Source organism: Acomys minous (assembly GCF_964271855.1).
Source record: "Acomys minous genome assembly, chromosome: 4".
NCBI classification, from domain to species: domain Eukaryota; kingdom Metazoa; phylum Chordata; class Mammalia; order Rodentia; family Muridae; genus Acomys; species Acomys minous.
In genome coordinates, this window is record NC_140486.1 from 59,588,986 (window position 1) to 59,610,052 (window position 21,067).

Consider the following 21,067-nt stretch of genomic DNA (forward strand, 5'->3'; position numbering starts at 1 on the left):
TTCTATTTATTGTTCATTCATATCTTGCATCTCATAAATTTTCCGTTAAAGCCGTGCAATTGACTCCTTTCTTAAGCAGTAAATTGTTTTTCTTTTCTTTTGGATCTATTGCTAAAACATTGTTTTCTTGAAGGTATTATCTCGTTTGACTTTGTTTTGTTTCATGTTTCTTGTGTCACTTGGTCTTGTGTTTTTTGGTTTTTTGTTTGTTTGCATCTAGTATGCCAGTTGTTCCCACTAATTTTTAGAGAATGGCTTTTGTAATAAAAGACATTATACTATCTGTTCTAGAGTGTTGGCTAAATATGCTACATTGAGTTTGGCAACACATGAACATTTCATTGTCCGTATGGCTTCTTCAGTAGTAATCAAAGTTGGTTGATATCCATGGACAATTCCCTGGCCTTTGCTGCTGTATTTGTGGAATTCTCACATTGTCTGAGATGTCGGTTTTTCAGATGCAACAGGCTTACTACAGCTCTGGACATAGTGTACCCAGGTAGGTGTGGGGTACCTGTCAATTTTTGTAAGTCACATAGTGTGGTACTACCCCAGCATGCCCAGCAGTGGAATACATTTTTAGTATCTTGAGAGATTGTTGTGGGCTAGGACATCCAGTGGGCTTAGACTACCGCCTGCCAGTAGCTGCCTGCCAAGAGCTACTTACCCATAGCTCTTCTTTGGATGTTAAAGCACCACTGTCTTTGGACGCTTGCTACTTTTCTTTGCCTATCATAGATTTATAACACTTGTGGTACATTTGTCTCTATATAAAGCTAACAATAGCGTAGATGAAGAGTATTTTTAATGTAAGCGCTCTTGAGGGTAGGCAGTTTGAGTTGCTTCGCCAGACCTGACAATGGTAAGCCACTATCACTAGAATTGTGTTCTTTGTGCGGCTAGATGACTACTCAACTGATGCCTGTCACCTGGAGTCCAAGGCAGCAAAAAAAGCTGCTTTAGTATCTGTTACTTTTGACCAGGAATATGAAAGGTTGTTTAAAAACTTCCTCTTTGGACTTGTGTTTGCATCTTACTCTGATTGTAGCAGTCTTAAAAAGCAAATGTTTAACAGAATGAAATACCATTTCAGGTCAGTGAGGGTTCTGTCAAGGAGAAAGATAGGTGGGTTTGCAATAGCAGTCCATGTATAACCCAACCTCCTCTGTCTTGGCTCATTCATCTGTTTCCAGTGCCCAACCTCTATTAATGCCATAGTAGATACTTATTAAACGATGAATGAATGAATAAATTAAAAGTCAGAGTATAGGACTTCGCCATCATAAGCTGGCTGTTTTTTTCAGTGTCTTAGATAGAAGGTGCTGCATTCAAGAGCTCTGAGGCCAGGTTACTGTCTTTGCAAAGACCTCCCTGCCAATTCTCCTGCTTCTGAGTCTTGACGGGGTAAGCCTAGGAGCATTACTGACCTCAAAGTCATCTTAGCTGACCTCTACCGGAGCCTCTCTGTAAGGCATGTGTCGACCCCCAGTATGGTAATTTTAAAATTGTTTTTAATTGTATACTTTTAGAGGGAGGACAGATTATGCTCCTGAGCCCTAACCAAGCGACTCATCTTTAAACTCATACCATACTCATCAAAGGCTCCAGGAAACTAGTTCCTTGGCCTTTTCTTAGGAAGAAGGACTTTGAACGTGCTTTTGAGAATTGTCCTATAGGTCTCATAGTATCACTCCATGGCCCACGTTTTCCCTCCACTACAGAATGTCTTCTCCAAGAAGACTTTAAGTAGATACATTTGTGCTCATTGCTTCAGAGTGCTGGTAATAATTTCAAGTGCCTTCTTGATGGGCTTCGTGAGCAACCCTTTATCTGGCTGTGTTGCAGCAGGCACTCGAATTGCCAGCTTAGCAAAGATAAGCAACTATTTCAGTAATGACATCTACTTTCTGGCCACTTTGTGTCTGCTTTCCTGTCCCCCTCCCTGATAAAGTACTCCAACAGCAGAGGGAACAGTGGCATACAGGGTTTTGTAGAAGTAGACAGGTGAGCAAGAGACAGTGGGCGGCCAACCCCTAAGATCTAGACATTTCCAATAGAGTTTCTTTCTTTTGTTTGTTCGTTTTGTTTTTCTAGACAGGCTTTCTCCATGTAGCTTTGGATGACCTGGAACTCACTCTGTAAGCCAGGCTGGCATCGAACCCAAAGATCCTCTTGTTCTGCCTCCCAAGTGCTGGGATTAAAGGCATGTGCCGCCACCACCTGGTGCATTAAAGAGTTTCTAGGAATCCAGTTGATGGCTCCCAAAACTGATGATATAGTAATAGAGTTTCTAGTAGGTTCTGTTTTAGGATAGTTTAAAAAAACTTGTAGTTAGGCTTAGAGAAAAAACAAATATTGAAACTTGAGAACTGTGTTACAGAATCCTATTCACTGAATGTCACTGCTATGTTGGTGGTCAGTTCCTACTTCAGATCCTGGTCTTCAGAGTTATTCTCTCTTCTTGACTTTCTCGTTAGACCCTCCGTCAATCCTTATATGCCCATCTTCCATTCTCTTTCTGCCCATTATAGTCTTTCTTTTTCCTTCGCACTCTCTACCACCAAAGTTGAGGAGCAAAAGAAAAAAGGAGTGAGTATGCATTTGTTGTGGAAAGAAGCCTTCTGAAGTATGTAGGTTCTTCTCCCCAGCCCAGGAAAAGCAAACTTTATATTAGCTGAGAGAGAAATTAAAATAGCAGCAATTGAGTCACTGGCCTGGGCAGATGAGCCACCTAAAAAATAGTACCTTAAAAATTGCACTGAGTAAAGCTAGAGATGGGACTGAAGCCCTGTCAGGACCTTGGGTGTCTGGGACAGAGGATCTGGAGCAAAGCAACCCTCAAGGCCAGACCAGGACCCACAAGTCATTATCTTAGAAGGATAGTGTAGGCTTCAAGTTTTTCATTAATTTGGTTTATGTCACTCAAACACATACAGATTAATATTTGAAATATTTTATTTTGGTGGTTTTTCATGTTTTATGAATTTTGAATAGTTTTTTTTTTAATCTTGGTACTGGTGCAGCTAACTTAATCAGTAAAATACTGACACAAGCATGAGGACCTGTGTTTGATACCCAGAACCCATGGGCGAAGGTGGGGGAGGGAAAGCCAGGTGTGGTGGTATGCACTTGTAATTGTAATCCCAGTCTAGTGAGAATCCTTGTTTCAAAAACATAAAGGTGGAGAGCACCTGAAGAATGGCACCCAAAGTTGGCCTCTGCCGTGGACACACAGGCTCATACTCATGCATTCACATACATGAGGAGAAATCACTTGTATCAAATAATGTCTTTCTTGTTGAGACAAATACATTAACAAATGAATAATTAGTACTACTGTAATTCTCCAGTCTTATTTAAAGATGACACTACCAGCCATTTTCTGATGGTATCCACTGGACTACCCATTAAGAATAGTTAAAAGAGCTGAGCATAGTGATGTGGTGTGCTCTGCAATCCATGATTGAGGAAGCTGAAGCAGAGGAATTGAGCTGCCTGTGCTACAGAGCAAGACACCCCTCCCCCAAAAAAGAAAAAGATAATCTATACTTCTACCATCCTGATCTCTCTCTTTAAAAAAAAAAAAAAAAAAAAAAGCCAGAAGTCTCCAGGTCCTGTTTCTCTACTAATAGAGGGCACTAGTAGTCAAAATCTGGCAGTAGCCCTTTTAGAGCTACAGCAGCCTGTTTTTGTTTTTGTTTTTGTTTTTAATTTTTCTTTTCATACAATGTATTTTGTTCATTTTTTTCCTCTTCCCTAATCCTTCCCAGATTCTACTTTTACTCTCTCTTTAAACACAAGGGGGAAAAAAAAAACAAGCAGAAACCCTACAAAAATGAAAATCAAACAAGCAAAAGACTAATAAGACAAAAAGTTCCAAAACAAAGCAAAATGAAACAAAAAGCCTACAAAAATGCTGAGTCTGTTTGTTGGCTAATTACTCCTGTGCACCAGACCTACCCTAAAGTGTCATTGATATGTCTAGTGAAAAACCTGAATTTTGCTTTACCAGCCAGTATGAATTGCAGATGGGCCCCTATGTCTACTTTCCCCTCCCATGCTGGGACCCTGTCTGGCTTGAACTTGAACAGGTCTTATGTGTGCTGCCATAGTTTCCATGTGTACATATGTTCTTCAGTCCTGCTGTGTCTGGAAGACACTATTTCCTTGATGTCATCCATCACCTCTGGCTCCTACAGTCTTTCTGCCTCCTATTCTTCATAGACAAATCCCTGAGCCTTGGTGGCGGAAGGGAGTTGGTGAAGATATCTCCTTTAAGAATGAGTGCTGTAAAGTCTCTTACTCCAGTGTGGGTCTCTGTTAATTCCTCTCCTTCAACAGGAGCTTCTCTGATGTGGGTTGAGTGAGGCGCACTGATTTATGGGTATAGTTATATGTCATTAGGAGTCGTTTTATTGCTGTGTTCCTTTAACAGAATAGTAGTAGTAGGCCTTAGGCCTATGACTAACTAGTCTCAAGTTCTTGGTTGCTTTAGCAGTGTCAGGTATAGATTCCATCTCATGGAGTGGGTCTTAAATACAATCAATAAGTGAATGGTTGCTTCCATAACATCCGTGCCACTATTACACTAGTATATTTTGCAGGCAGGTCACTGTTCTAGATCACAAGGGTTTGTAACTGTGTGATACTGATGATTACCTTTTCCTTCCAGTAGCTCTTTTCCACTGACCCTCTCAAAAGTTAGACTCTTAACAACACCTAACTGCAGATTTTCCATTGAAAGTCCCAAGAATGAGCAGAAGACACTCAAATCAAGTCCTGCTCAAGACAATTTATTAAGTAGGAAATAAAGTCTGAGAATCTTGTATGATTGGGAAGTAGCTGGTTTAAACACACAAAACAAACAACAAAGAAAATTAGAAACCTAATTCACTAAAATGAAAACTTTTTTCCGTTTTATAACCTAGAAATGCTGCTTAAATCACCTGTAAGCTTCAGTTTTCACATAAAATTCTTGAAGACATCATAACTTCTCAGACCTCTTTTATCAAGTTGCACCTCCCCCACCTCTAGTGTTCTGTAGATTTCACCCTAAAGTTTATTCGTGAACCTAGATTAGTAGTTTAAGAGACGGTGCCCAAGGTCACTCTGCTGATGGCAGAGGTAGAAAATGAATCTAAATTGTCCTGCTGCACAACACCACACTGAGTCCTTAGAATTGAAAGTATGGCCCAAAGTAAATGATGTACACAGTCATCATATCACATCTAGAAGGGTCCATATTCTAAAAGCTTGAATAGTGGCTACTTCTGAACCTTGTCAGAAGTTACTGGAAAAGGTTCCAGAAAGGACCTGAAGAGCTTACCTCTCTGCATTTCAGGAATTTGAGTTGATTAAAGGAGACTAGTAATAGTAAGACTTGTATATAGGTGTGGGTGAGTTAGAATTTAAGGCTTGCTCCTGTTACTGCCTGAAAAAGCACTAAGCTACTTCTTTGTTTTCTGCACAACTAATTTGGGTGACTTTTTTTAAATCTGTAAGAAATACTTTTGTATAACATGTTATAGTCTTTATTAAGAACTTTCAAACTTTAAAATAGATTCATGATAGTAAATGCAGTGAAAGTAACATACACATCACACTTTTAAGATGTTTTCTTGTCCAGTAATTTGTTTCAGAAAATAATACATGTACATGAATCTGAAGGTTATCACCATCTACTCTGATGATGTCACACTTAACCTGGACATCCTCTTGCTACATCCCAGTGTTCCCTCTTTTACTCCCTTTGAGCCTCTTTCCAGCTAACATGTCAGAACAGAAACCTCCTCTGCTGGGCACACAAACACAAAGTCAAACTCATAACTGCTTGCTAGGCCCAGAACCTCTCTAGTATTTTATAGGCAATCATCGCTCTTCCTACGTGGAAGTTCTAGATTGTATGCAGGGCTCTGAGACACAGCCTTCATCCTCTCTCCAAGCCCTGACCTAACAATGAGCAATTTGTGCTTCTAGAAGAACAACTGTGTGATGCCTGAGGATGTGAGGAACTTCTACTTGATGACCAATGGCTTTCACATGACATGGAGTGTGAAGCTAGACGGTAAGTCAGCCTCCTTGATGGTGGAGAGCATTTTCCTGCGGGAGAGGTGAGATGAGGCAACGCTGAAGCTCCTTAGAATTGTGATATTTTTTCTTCTGTACTGTTTTTGTGGGTCGCAAGTGTGAAATCCACTTTGGAAGAAGCTGTGATTCCTCCCCCCCCCCCACCCCCACACACAAAGCTAATTAATGCCATTAGTGCTTTACCTACTTCCACCCTGTTTAACCCTGGTTTGTCCTGATCTAGAAGCCCAGTTTAGACACTTCTTTTTAGAGGAAACCATTAGTCACCACAGAGAGAACCCAACAAAATCAAACATAAAGCATCTGAGAACTCCCCTTCGGGGCTGCAACATAACCTCCTTGGGTTTTTTTTGGGTTTTTTGTTTGTTTTGTTTTGTTTTTGAGACAGCTGACCAACTTTTCTAAGCTCAACTTCATTCTCACCATTGTGCATCCTTAAGGCCCTAACCCTTAAACCAGAGCTTCTTTCTCTCTTTACATGAGTCATCTCAGCCAGCATCACCAAACACCTCATTTGCAGGCTTTTATCTAAGCTGTGTGGCTGTGCCTGAACCTTTGTATTGCAGATGCAGAAGCCCAGCTTGTTACATGCCATAGATTGCAGAGAGTGGGTAAACATGAAAGGTGACACACTACACATGTATATGGAAACTCTTCAGAATGTTCATAACGTAGGAAGTCCTGAGCTAGCCGCTGGGACTCGGCATGTGCCTGGCACACATTGACCAGACCTGGCCTCAGGAATCCTTTATTACTTCTAACTTCAGCCACATCCCAACATGGTCTTCCGCCTAGGGAAACACATATAGCTCCCCACTGCTATTGTTAGTTAAGAAGGAATGGTTTCTGATGCACAGAAAAACTACAAGACTGCTTCTCCCTTTCCTGCCCCTGCCTCCTCCTAGCACATCTGAGTTGCCTTTTTTTAATGATTTCTAGAACTTTCTGTCAGTCTCCCAAACCTAGCTAGAGGTACTGTTTATAGGTTATTAATGAATATATGGTAATAGCTTTTACAAAAATCATTCTATTCAGTGACCTAAAACCCTTAATTATAGTTGTAATATCTTCTGTTCCTTAATTTGTCAATCCTGGTCTATTTCGCCATTACTAAATGGCTTAATGCAGTGACCGAAAAGGCAGAAGAGTTGACTGAGTGGTTAAGAGCATTTCAGAGGGCCTGAGTTTGGTTCCCCCAGCCCCCAAGTAGTACATTACCTGTAAATGAAGCTCCAGGGGTTCCAGTGACTCTCCTGGCCTACACAGCAGGCACATACACACACACACATCAAAGAGTGATGTTTCTAAAGGCAGTAGAGATGGCCTTTGATGATCTGTCCTGATATTCCATGATCTGTGTGCTGTCACTCATTCTATCCCTTTCAGATTTCTAAGTCTTTGTGTGCCACCCTTTATCCAGCGTCCTACACCAGCAGGATTCGATAGAAAGTAAGACAACATGTAGTGTGCTGTTCTTAGTTGTACCCTATTCACAAAAGACCAGACGCAACAAACAAGAAGATTGCAGAGCTTTCTCTATCAAGCAAGGGAAAATGACAAACTGGGGAGATTTCCTACCGTGAAAGTTTATAATAAAAAAGAGAAAGAATCTATTACACAAGCAAAGCAACTATTCCACTAAAAACTAAGTTCTGGCTAATACCAGGGGAAATAGTGATAATATGTTGTAAATCGTTTACTCTTCAAACACAGTTCTAGCCCTTTTAAATATCCCTTTAAGAACTTTTCTCCAGCACCAGGCATGGTGGTGCACGCCTTTAATCCCAGCACTTGGGAGGCAGAAGCAGGTGGATCACTGTGAGTTCGAGGCCAGCCTGGTCTACAAAGTGAGTCTAGGACAGCCAAGGCTACACAGAGAGACCCTGTTTCAAAAAACCAAAAAAGAAAAAAAAAACTTCTTCAATGCCACCATAATAAACAAGGTTGGAACAGTTCTTCATCCTTGGCACCCAATTCCTCTGTTTGCATGAAAGGCCAGTGCTGTGGAATGTGTAGGGAATGTGCCTTTTCTGTGCGCCTTCTATCAGGCTCCTCAGCTGTGAAGCCATCCTCAGTGGGCTTACTGGGCATTCAAGCAAAACCACTTATGGTCACCATTGTCTAAGCTATCACTTTGTTGTTCTTTTTGTTCCCACAGAGCATATCATTCCACTGGGAAACATGGTGATTAACGGCATTTCAAAACTGACTCAACTCATCCAGTCTTCCATGTACTCACTTCCTAACGCACCAACTCTGGCTGATCTAGAGGACGATCCTGCAGAAGGTACCTGCTGGAACTCCTGCTTTGCGTTAGTTATATAATACTGAGAGCTACAGGAACGTACTGTAGAATTATGTTATGTTCCACTAAACTAAAATTCTCTCATCCATAGCTTCTGGAAGTAAGATAGAAGCATAAGGAAACAAAAAGCATATATCAACATAGGAAAATGTCATGAAGGAAATTCCAGGGTCATATCTTTTGTTTTGTTTCTTGCCTTCATTTTAGTGCCAGACATATAGCGGAGGCACTTAATGAGTAGTTGCGGAGTGATTCCATGTTATGAACTAAACCTCACTCGGTAACTAAAGGCCAGCCATGGTGGTGCAGGCTTATAATGTCTATACTTTGGAGGCCATAACAGGAAAATTGTGTATTTGAATTGAGCTGACTACACAGTGTGGTCCTTTCTAAAACAACAGAATTCAAGGAATATGGAAGTCTAAATACAGTTGCTTCTCTCTCCATTCTAATCACTTCGCCACCTCAGAATGACCTGGCTTACAGATCGCATAGCTAGATGAAACTAAGAGCGGTGATGTGCAAGTAAGGCGTTCCTTAGGCAGAACTGTGCTTAGCTGCTATGGCAGAATCAGTTACACTGTCTTCTCAGGGAGCGGTGTATTGTTCCATGAGAATTCTGAGACCAAGCTGCTGTGGCTTGACTGAGATCTCAGGCTTCCCGCTGCACCAGCCTTTTGAAGTATTCTGTTGTATTGTGTTTTGCTTTTCTTCATGGTTGAGATGTATAGGCTCTACCTACAGGCTCTGCTCCTGGAGGAAAGAAGAGTAAAAGGCAAGGCGGGGGGCGGGGGGCGGGGGAGATCTTGGCAACATGTAACATTTCCCCCTTCTTATCAGAAAAACAGTGTTCTCAAAAGCCAGTGACCAGAGCAGTTATTAAAAGCAGAGGGGGAGTCTCGGCTGTCTTGATTTCTACAGTACTATTTCTTCTAATGGAATTGGCAATTAATTAAGAAAAGGAAAATAGACAACTGGTATCTAAGCCTTGAAGATTCACTGAGGTCCTTGCAAAGAGAATAGTGTAAGGTTTCTCATAAGAGTATAATAACCAACTAATCAAAGAAGAATGGTACCAGAGGGGTCAAGGGACAGACCGGTTAAGTCATTGATCCTGAAAAAAAAGAGACTGTCACTCAGAGAGCTATGGGATCCCCAAGGGTGAGGAGATTGGTTACACTGGCTTAATATATGTATGACAAGTCTTCTTTAAAAGGCAAAGATGTAGTTCAACAGGCAGACTAGGTTTTCCTTGTCTTTGAAGTTAGAGGTTAAAAGACATGAAGCAAACTAAAGATATTTTGACAAAAGACTTGAGCTAGGAATAGAGACCAGAGTAACTACAGTAAAAAACCACTCAGCCCTCTGGTTTCTGCTGGGTCCATGCATTTTACAGTAGTCTAACAACTATACTTCAGTCTCATTATAGGGCCTAAGAAAGAAATGCATTACATGAACACTAATAAAAGAAAATGTATCAGGACTGGAGAAATGCCTCAGCAGTAGTTAAGAGTGCTCTTGCAGACAACTCAGGCTCCCATTACCCATAACAAGCAACTCATAAGCATCTGTAACTCCAGTTCCAGAGATTAAAATGCCCTCTGGACCCCGCAGGCACCTGTATGCAAATGGTGCTCACAAACCCATACAGGTACACACACAAAGAAAACAAATAAGTCTTGGGGCTAGGAAGATGGCTCAGCAGTTAAGAGCATTTTTTTGTAGGGGACTTGGCACCCACGGCACCCACGTGCTAGCTCACAACCATCTTTAACTAAACTTCTCTAGGATCTAATGTCTTCCAAACTCTGCAGACACCAGGGCATGGTGCACAAACATACATTCAGGCAAAACACTAATAAACACAAATAAACACAAACTAAATAAATCTGAATTATTTTTGATCATTAGAAGAAACTTTATCTACAGATTGAAAGGATTTGTTTAAATTAGAAAAAAAGAAAAAGAAAGAAAGGAAGAAAAGAAAAGGCATTGTCTTGATTAGGGTTTCTGTTTCTGTGAAAAAGACCATGACCACAGCAACTCTTATAAAAGAAACCATTTAACTGGGGCTGGCTTGCAGTTTCAGAGGTTTAGTCCATTATTATCATGGTGGGAAACATTGGGCAGTATGTAGGTGGACATGATGCTTGATGGACAAAGAACTGAGAGGTCTACATCTGGATCATCAGGCAACAGGAAGCTTCTGAGACCTCAAAGCACACACCATAGTAGTCATGCACTTCACCCAACAAAGCCACACCTACTTCAAGGCCACACCTCCTAATAGTGGCACTCCCTAATGGGCCTATGGCACCTAATTTCTTTCAGATCACCACAGGCATTTGTATACCCTGATTGGTGGGGAGAGGATAACAAACTTTTAGGAAAAATAGCAAGTACTTGTGAAGGGATAATCATATTAACAGACTAATCAAGTTTCTTTATGCAGTAATAGAAATTAGAAAATAGTGAGAAACATTTAATGATTACTGGGAAAAAATGAATGAAAAGAGTTCTGTATATACAAAGTAAATGTACTGGGTTATTAGAAGGAAGCCACAATTTCTAGGAATGTGGTATATAACTTTTGAACAAAATGCAAGGAATATTTTAAAACATCTATCCTGTTTTAATTAAACTTACAGATATAAAGAGAAGCTAGGCTGAAGTGTTATAGATTAATTTATAGCCCATTCCCTGAAAAAGTATCAAGTCATAACTATCAGGGTGACCTCCTTCCCAAACTGCAGGCGGAATAGGTTAAGATGAGATAATACTAGAACAGGGTAAGCCCTATAAAAAAGATATTTGGAGACAGGCACAGATAGAAGAGTGCCATCTGAAGACAAAGGCAAAGCTGGGGTGATTTTTCTGCAAGCCATGTGCACTTTCTCTCTCTCTCTCTCTCTCTCTCTCTCTCTCTTTCTCTCTCTCTCTCTCTCTCTCTCTCTCTCTCTCTCTCACACACACACACACACACACACACACACACACACAACCTGAAACATATTCATCCCCATAGCTCTTGACCTCTGGGCACTTGGATTTCATACTTATGTCCACTAAGTCTATGAGGCCAGGAAATTCCATTTAGGCCACTGAGTCAGTGATGCTTTATAACGGAAGCTGTCTCAAATTAACAGTGTTTTCATGCTCCTCGTAGAGGAGAATAGAGACAAGGCTGGGAAAACAGAAGGTTTCCTTTATCATAAGGATGAGGCCTTACACCTTATTGGAGGTGCCTTGATGTATCAGTTTTCTATGCCTAATAGATTACTACACATTTAACTCTACAAATCCATTGTTGATTTTGCTTATTAACAGTTTCCATGAGTTAAGAACTCACCTCCAGGGCAACTGAGTCTTCTCCTTAGCTAAGTGCCCTAGCACTATTTGAACTATTTGTCCATTTAAAGTTAACAACAGAGAAAATGGCTCTTGAAAATTGTTACCTGAGAGTGAATATAATTGCAGTCTGGCTTGTAGCTATGACAGAGTATGACTGGTACCCCCAGAAGAGTTAGGAAAGGAGAAACTTTCCAAGACAAAATGGAGTTCACATAAGCTGCCATGAAACAGGCTGAAAGCCACTACAGAGATGCTGTTAGTCCATTGATAGAGACAGCCATCTATCTCATAGAAAATTTAATACAGAAACATGTAATATTTGTAAAATGAGTAGGTATATAAAGTAAATAAAGCATGACATGCATGTAGATGGTGGAAGAACACGTTTGAGTTTGAGGAAACCTTTGTGATAGTTTTTAACCTCACACACAAGCATGGGCTGCCTACTCCTTCATGATTTGCCAGTTCTATTTTGGGGGGGAGGCAACTTTGACACACTAAATGAATAAAAATCTACATTGATACCTCCAGTCTAAAAGTGTGAATGTTGTACAATGTAAGAAAAAATAAGGAAGAGGAAAAAGAAGAAAACATAAAATAAGAAACATGATGGAATAAAATGAAAGATGTTATTGTAGTAAGTGATACTGAATTGAATCTCCCTTTTGAAAAAAAAAAATTAGATTGAAATAAAAACCAGAACTTACCTGTATCCTGCTTTTTAAGAACATACTTAAACTGATGAAGAGACTGCCTCTTGAGGTAATGGCAAGTGTGTGTTTGAGACAAGATTTAAAATTCATCTTTCTAAAAGTATCTACAAGCTACCAGTGTAATGAGGTAAAACATCAGAGCCACATCCAGAAGACACTAGAGATCCTGGAAAGACATAGAGTCAAGACTTGCTTTTGCCCAGAGTGCACTATCTTTTCAGAAAAGGTGTAGTATGTAGCTGAAAACCTGAACATATAAGCCAGAGAGTAAAATGGGTGGTCCCCATAAAAACCACCCTACTATTGCATTTGGTGCTTTGAAATACACCCAAGGAGACAGCATGAACCAGAAGAAACAACTCTTCTCATGGAGTAAATAAAACTCATGGGAGTCATCTGTCTATTAAAGCATCTGGGTTTCACAGAAAATGGTAAACCACAAAATTATACTAAATTCATCCTAAGGTTTTTTTTTTCACTGAAATTCATATTTTACTTAATATAACTATTTTACAACAGATTTATCCTTTATATCCATCTCCTCCTTTAGGTTAGGAAATTTTTCTTCTATGATTTTATTAAAAATATTTTCTGGGCCTTTAAGCTGGTATTCTTCTCCTTCCTCAATTTTATTATAAGAATGGGTTTGGTCTTTTCATAGTTTCCCAAATTTCCTGGATGTTTTGCCAAGAATTCTTATGTTTAAATATCCTTTGACCAATATATCCACTTCTATCATATCTTCAATGCCTGAGATTCTTTCTTTCATCTCTTGTATTCTCTTAAATTGATGGCTCTATGGTAATAATGATGTCACAACTTTGTAAAAATCTGTAGTTCCTGTTCGCATTTCTAAGTTTTTTCTTTCTAGGATTTCCTTATTGGTCTAGGTACTGCTTTCTGGATGTGTCTTGGTTGGGTGGGAGTTTTGTTTCTTGGTTTCTGTTTCTTCTCTGGATTTTCAGAGAATGTGTCGGCTGGGTGTTGCCTGTTTTACTGACATACTCAGTTGGTGTGTTCATGGGGTGGAGGGATGCTTGGGGTGTTGGAAACTGCAGGAATAAGAGGTCAGAGGGAGATGGTCTGAGGGATCCACAGGAGGCATGGATATGGGGGCGGGGGCCATGGATGCTGCAGCTGATGTTCTGTTGTAGCACTAGGGCAACCTTAAGAATTGGGTCTAGAGTAATAGATTACGGGGAAGGTCCACAGGCAACCTACATGGTCTCTGGCAAGCATTGCCTGCAGTTGAGCAGGGGGTGTCCATCCAGGTTGGGAGGGGCACAGTGATAATTCAGGAAGAGAAAGGCTAACCCAGATTTTTAATCTCAGTATCCTGGCAGATACAAACAAAAATTCACTCCAGAAAAATGTTGTAAAATTGTTTATGGTAGTGATGGCATAACTTTGTAAAATATACTAAAAGCTATGAAGTCTATATTTAGCATAAGTGGTAGGTAGATGAATTGAAGCCTTAAAAGGCTTTCATATTTTTTTTAAAAAGTGGCATTATCCAAGGCCTTGGATTGTTTTTATGTTTTTACAAAGTAAATTTTACTTAAAAAAAAAAAAAAAAACTATGTAGGCACCTGAAAAATCTTAACCCCATGAGCAAGAGCCAATGTAAATTATAAGTAACATGAAGAAATCAAGGATTTCTCTCCTGAATGTTGCTTCAGGGACAGACTTTAAAGCAGAGTGCTTATGTTGATGGAATTAACACCAAGGGGAAGCTTAGTGAAAACGTGGAACAGCATTCAAATACTAACCTTATGGTTCTTGTACACTCCCACTGATCCTGCCTAACATGTTCACATTTCACTTTTCTGACAGTGTTCCGTGTAACCCAGGCTGTCTTTGGACTTGAGAGTGACCCAGGACTCAGTCCTCCTGCCTCTACCTCCCATGTGCTAGTGTTATAGGCTGTACCACCACACCCAGCTTCTCCCTGAGAAATCCTAAAAGTAGGGCCAAAGTATTTGTTTCCAAGTAATTTATTGTCTAAGAACAAAGCTCAAGAATTTCTTTAGAGCTGGGTATAGTGGCACATGCCTGTAATTCCAGCACTCAGGAGGCAAAGGTTGGTGGATCTCTGTGAGTTCAAGGCCAACCTGGTCTACAAAGTGAATCCAGGACTGCCAAGGCTACATAGAGAAACCCTATCTCAAAAAACAGTAACAACGAAAAGCGTATTTATAGAAATAGAAAATATTTAGCATTCAGCAATGCAAGGTTAACAATATCTGGCATCAAATCAAAAATTACCAGGTAGTAAAGTAGTGCTAATGAAGAAAAATAGATTAATTAGAACAAATACAGAACTGACACTCATTTTGGTATTTTCATCAGAGGGTGGTAAGGTGAATACATATCAATGGGAGGGCTTAAATTATGATTCATTTGCTCCCATAGACCATGCCCCACCCACTAGAAGGAATGAATCAGTTATACTGCAGGACTAGGGTTTCCCACATGAGATTACTGGGTAAAAATTGAGAAAGAAGTATATATCATGTCCTAATACTTTTATACAGTATTCAGAAGTATATAGGAATACGCTAACATCAGCATCATAACATAAATACTGTTCAGCCCTTATATGTCTCCATTCTCAAGGAGTTTACTGTTCTTCCCATATGCTTGGTGGCGAGAAGACCTGATCCATCAGTGAAACCCAGGGCACTTGGAGCATAGAATTCTTCACCTTTTTCATCTTCGCAAAGTTTTATGTATAGTGCTGTGTCTGAGCTGAGTTTGTTTGAACATTACTGTTGATTTCTGGGTTTACAGCCAATGAAGACCAGCCAGAGAAGCCTCACTTTGACTGTCGCAGTGCAATATTTGAGCTGGATTCGTGCAATGGGAATGGGAAGGTTTGCCTTGTCTACAAAAATGGGAAACCTGGTAAAGATCTTTTCCACAGCATGATCCTGCAGTGTAGATGTGGTCTTCCCTGAGATGCTTCCAGGTCTCTTCCTTGTGCTGACTCGGCCCCACTGGTCCTCCCTGAGCGTCTCCCACTAGGCTAACTTCTATATTCCATCTCCTTGTATGAGTCACTGTGACACAGTCAGTGGGACAGGTAGATGAGAAAACCTTAAAGAACTAGTCATCCTGTTCATAAGGTTATGCGTTAGATAAGCATTCAGGAAACGTGTTACCTCTCTTTTATACTTTTGTATATAGGCCAGTTAAAAACAATAGAAACATGAACTACTAGCCTCAAGTCTCCATATACAAAACCAAGAGAAAGTGGGGAAGGGGGGCTCGCTCTGCTAAATGATAGTTACTGAGAGACTACACACCTAAACAGAACGTACCACCTGCTTCATAATAGCAGCTCAGGCCTAGGGACTAAATCTAGAGCTAAACACAGTTAAGCACTGCCCTTACGTATTTCTGGTGGTGTGAAGAGAGAGGCATAAACATTAGAAATTACCTTTGGAGAGGAGAGATCGTTCCCTGGTAGACGTGTTGTAGCCAAAGACTTAGAGCTTCATTAGGAAGAATGATGGAATTAGATATGAGGAAGGGGTTGAAGGGGCAACCAAGCAGAGGGACAAGTGGCTTAAAAGCCATATCATGAAAAAGTTCAGCTGATACGTGATAATGACAGTCTCACTTTAATGAGGAGTGACTTGCCTAAGGGATGAAGAGATAAGAGTCTGAATGTGAGACATTTTCTCTCATGCAAAGCTGAGAAAGCCAAGCAAAAATGACTAAAGAGATGGTCAAAGCTGTTTAGTAGGATGGCAGGATACAAATGAAAATGGGCTGGTAGTTCTGGAAAAGGAAGAGAGTAAATGGGAACCCCTAGGGGGAATGTTACAGCTGTCTCAAACGCTGAGCTGATGAGCTAGGCTAAAGGTAATAGAAATGGAAGGTCAGAAACTGTAATATAGGAACTGGCATCCTAGTGCCTGGGTGAGCTGACCTCGGATAGGATGTCATATAAGCAGGCTCACAGCAGCAAGGTGGTATAGACCAGTGCTTCTCAGCCTGTGCGTTATGCCCCCTTTTGGTGTTTAAATGACCTTTTCACAGGGGCCTCCTAAGACCATTGGAAAACACAAATATTTACAGTATGATTCATAACAGTAGAAAAGTTACAGTTGTGAAGCAGCAACAAAAGTAATTTTATGGTTGAGGTCACCACAACATGAGCAACTGTATTAAAGGGTTGCAGCCTTGAGACAGTTGAGAACCACTGGTATAGATTGTTTTACATTGTTAATTTCAGTTTGGTTTGGTTTGGATTTTCCTAACACTTTCAATTAAGAGATCTCTTTTTAAACAACTGATCTATTCAGTCTCTTACCATCAAAAAAGAGGAGGGATGCTGAGTCCACACGGAACAGAAGCATCTGTTTATATCCTTAATGAACTGCCCCATGGCCAAAAGTAGTAGATAGGTCCATGGAGTGATCAATCAGAAATCTATGGCCATGAGAGGGCAGGACTGGAAAGCCAGAAGGGCAAAAGAGAGGAGTTTTATGTTTTAAATCCTCTCTACTGGGATTTTCTCTTTTGTTCTATTTAAAAGGAAAAATGTATTCAGCTATCTCTTCTTGTGCTGTTTTAGGATTAGGTCATGACACAGAGATCTGGTTCCTGGACAGAGCATTATACTGGCATTTTCTCACAGACACCTTTACCGCCTACTACCGCCTGCTCATCACCCACCTGGGCCTGCCCCAGTGGCAGTACGCCTTCACCAGCTATGGCATTAGCCCACAGGCCAAGGTAAGGAGAAAACTCCCACCATCTCAGAATCTGATGTGTATCAAGAGTCTTGTGTGGAAATGTTACGCTCCAAATTCGCCATCCTGCAGTAAATAGTCAAGGGGTAGAACCCATGTTTCCAATAAGCAAGACTAGTGATTCCAGTGTTGGCTGATCGCCTCACATGATTTGGATATAATTACGTAATCAGGATTAACTGAGGTGTTATTTATAATTAACTTGCCAAGGATGTGGGTCCAGTTAGTTGTTTTTGGAGTGGCAGTTGAAAGTTAGACACTGAGAAGGATTGGCAAGTCTCTGATTCCCCTGTGCTCCCATATACACCCCATTTCCAGGCACAATTGTCAGTATGTATGTCCTCCTTGAGCTACACACTCCATCTAAGGCATTAATAGCATGTTTTCTTTGTATCTTTTTGCTAACACAAATGTAGCAATCTATACTTGTATCATTTTCACTTAACACTCCATTGTGAAGCTCTTTCTATATCAGTACCTATAGTGCCGTCTTCTGTGTGTTACAGATTTGGGCATCATTTCAGAGATCAGGTTTATACAGCCTGCCTTGAAAAACACAAAGTGGTGGCTAGAACTTTCAACTGGAATGAACTGGTCTGGTCTAAAGAGAAATCAGTGACACTTTTTTTTCTTTCTTTCTTAGCACTTAGTGAGCAGGAAGCTAGGGACTACTTCACTGCACGCCTCATTCTGCTCATTTCTCTAAGAGCATGTGGCTCCATGTCCCATGTGGCTGTCCTCCCCCACCCCATAGCTTTCCACACAACTACAGGGCTAGAGTACCAGCACACAGCCTCCCACAGGAAAATTTCACACTGCCCTCTATTGCAACACTTGGAGGGATGGTGCTGCTGGCATATCCTTGGTGGGCACCATCTGCTTTAATGGCAAGCAGGAGGCCAGTGTCCCTTGGTGGGCTCACTAGTTCTAAGATGCCAAGAAATACACTTGGCTTCTCAGTCTCACAGTGCATTTATTTTGGAAGCCTTAAAAAGCACTCTATATGTTTGACCAAGGGTTGCTGAGGTCACTCACCTCTTACTGTTAACTGAAGAGCTCATAGATTTTCAAGGCAGCTTTTTATTAATATAAAAATGTGTATAAATTGGGTATTTTATCACTAGAATGTACTAGAAATGTTTTAGATTTTATAACTTTTTGAATTTTGAAATAATATGTACTTTACCAGTTGACACTGAAAAAAAGCTATGGGTCAGTGATGGTCAATTTGTGATGTCTATCCTATGTCCCCTGCTGTCTGCTCACTTCTCCTTTGAACTATGACTCTCCCACTTGTGCCTTTCAGCAATGGTTTAGCATGTACAAACCCATCACCTACAACACAAGCCTGCTCACCGAAGAGCCCGATGCATTCGTGAACAAGCTGGACCCCAGCAAAGTGTTCAAGAGCAAGAACAAGATCCTAATCCCAAAAAAGAAAGGGCCTGTACAGCCGGTCAGTGGCCAGAAAGAGAAAGGGCCTGGGCCCGTAGCTCCACCTGCCACTAAACCTTCCCCCGTCTCTGGAAACCCTGTCCGGAAATAAGCATCCCATCAACCTCACAGCAGTGATGTGAATGCACAGATGCCGTGGGGTGGCCCCATCTGTAAACACTTTGCAGGAATTCTCCAGAGTGACAGAAGCCTTGGGCCTTTATGCCCACTGTCATTAGCCAGGAATTAAGAAGACCACACTGAATTCTGCCCAGGAGTCCTTTCCTCCATAGGTTGTGCCAAGCCATCTCCAAAACCAGCTAAGACTTTCAGATATACCTAGAGCTTTCTTATGTCTGTGCCCAGTCCTTAACTTCTTAGCAGTAATTAGAGAGGTCCTCCCAAATAAACTTGTGGCTCAACTCATGAAACATCAGTAACGACTTGTCATGTGACCACCTCAGTTATGACATTTTCACACCCTCAATTGCATTAGCCACATTTTGAGTATGCACATGACAGTAAATTCCATATTGGACAACACAGAGATGGGAGCATTTCTGTCTAAGTGTTTTGACCAGAATTAATGCAAACTTTTTCATACTGTTTTTCAGATGAGATAGTGTTGCTGCCTTAGCTTCATGGGCTATATGCTTTGAGAAAACACTTTCAAAGACACAGTCTTGTGTTCTTAACGACCTATACCATAAACACATCTCACTTGAGTCATTGTTTAATTCCCTATAAAATACCATGTTCCTGATCAGTATCCATCCTATAAGGAGTTTTCATTGCCAGATTGGTACTGATATTTCTACATTTGCCAAAATCATCTTTAAAAGAGATTGACCTCTGCTGTATTTTATCTGTTAAATCCCCAGGCATTTGTTTACAGATACAGCCAGTCTGTTCTTAAGAATTTCCAGCTATTTTGCTTATTCACAGTCGGGAGCTGTCTCTCCCAACTTCCTCTGGTCTAAGCAGTAGGCTGCCTAGAACAGTGTAGGATGCCAAGAGGTCTTTGTAAGTAAGTGTCCTGTTCAAAGGCATTTTCCCACAGAAACATGATGGTACTAGGCACTGGGCTACCCCCACAGACTTGCCTTGTGTCAAACGTTAGGCATATAACAGAATTCCTATGAAGAAGGGCATTACTCTGATTTTCAGTTAAGATGATCTGATTTCCTCAGTAGTCCTGGCAGTGGGCAGGAGTCACCTGTCCAGGCACAGCATTCTTGATAGCTGGGATTTTTGTACTGATATTCCAGAGGTAGAATAAAGAGTTCCGTGGAGGGGCAGACTGCACGCTCTGTTTGCAATTGGCCACCTTGCTCTTTTTTACCTTCCTATCACAGTGGTTGTCTAGGCTTCTCTCTGCTCTGCCACTACCCACTTACCCATTCTAGGGCTTCTCTTCATTATGTGATGTGAGGGAGGAGTCCCTGCTGTTCTCCACCTGTACTTCCCTGACATCACTTTGAATAGTTAGTGAAAATTTAAAATTCTTGTTTGAGTGGCTTGAAAGATGATGGCCCAACAGTTAAGAGCATGCACCGCTCATGCAGAGGACCCAGGGTCACTTTCCAGCACCCATGAGAAGCCGCTCAGGCCACCTGGAACTCCACCTCCACAAGGCTCCAAGTGCTCTCTGCCTCCACGGGCACCTGTGCACACACATGAAGGAATAAAGACATTGGCAAAACTTCTAGTTGTTGTTGTTCACTGTAAGGATACTGAGAAAGGGGCTGGGGTCGTCAGTCTTCCTCCTATCACTTTCCATACCTTCAGGAAATCTAGAACTATGAGAGACTGGCCAGCCTTGTTCACAGTTTTTTAATAGTTCAAATACTGAAATGTAAGTACCAGTGCATCTAGGAGCATACAGAGCTTCACATCGGCAATGTGTTCTGTTTTAAAAGATGCTGGTCCACAACCATAATTTATGTTTCAAGATAGGGTCTGTCTAAATACCCAAGCTGGCCTCAACTTTGCAGTTGTTGTGCCTCCGTTTTCCCAATGCTGATATCTAGGTGTGAACTACCATACCTTGCCACTTCTGATGGAAAAATCTTCAAAACCACATCATTCATTACCTTTTAAAGAACAGCTTCAAAACTAGCCATATAATGTTCAGTATGATATATATGATGATGTGTCTATGCTGCCTCATCCTTAACACTAAACAAAACTATAGACACAAACTGACAGACATGAACAACAGATCAGCATGCCTAGAACCAGAACCATACGCTCCCTTGGTGGGAGCTGGCAAGGCGCAGGACGTCCCCTGTCTACCCCTGAGCCTGGTAGCAGTACTACGTCCAGTTCCTTCTTTCTTGGGTCTCCAGATAGGCATGCCAACCAGAAGCAGAGTACAGGTTTACCTCCAGAGGTCCAGATGACCGGAAGCAGCCCCA

The 21,067-nt window shown here is 41.1% G+C and overlaps 1 protein-coding gene across 1 annotated transcript in view; it reads left to right on the forward strand.

The window, feature by feature from the left end:
* The window catches only part of TPGS2 (tubulin polyglutamylase complex subunit 2), a 47,183-nt gene extending 26,825 nt beyond the window's left edge, over positions 1–20,358 (forward strand). Inside the window, exons 3-7 of the mRNA XM_084780618.1 lie at positions 5,977–6,064; positions 8,246–8,374; positions 15,247–15,360; positions 17,039–17,199; positions 18,523–20,358. Coding sequence (XP_084636744.1) covers positions 5,977–6,064; positions 8,246–8,374; positions 15,247–15,360; positions 17,039–17,199; positions 18,523–18,762 — 732 coding nt within the window. The 3' untranslated portion in view covers positions 18,763–20,358. The remainder of the gene's footprint in view (positions 1–5,976; positions 6,065–8,245; positions 8,375–15,246; positions 15,361–17,038; positions 17,200–18,522) is intronic.
* The last annotated feature ends 709 nt before the right edge of the window (positions 20,359–21,067 follow it).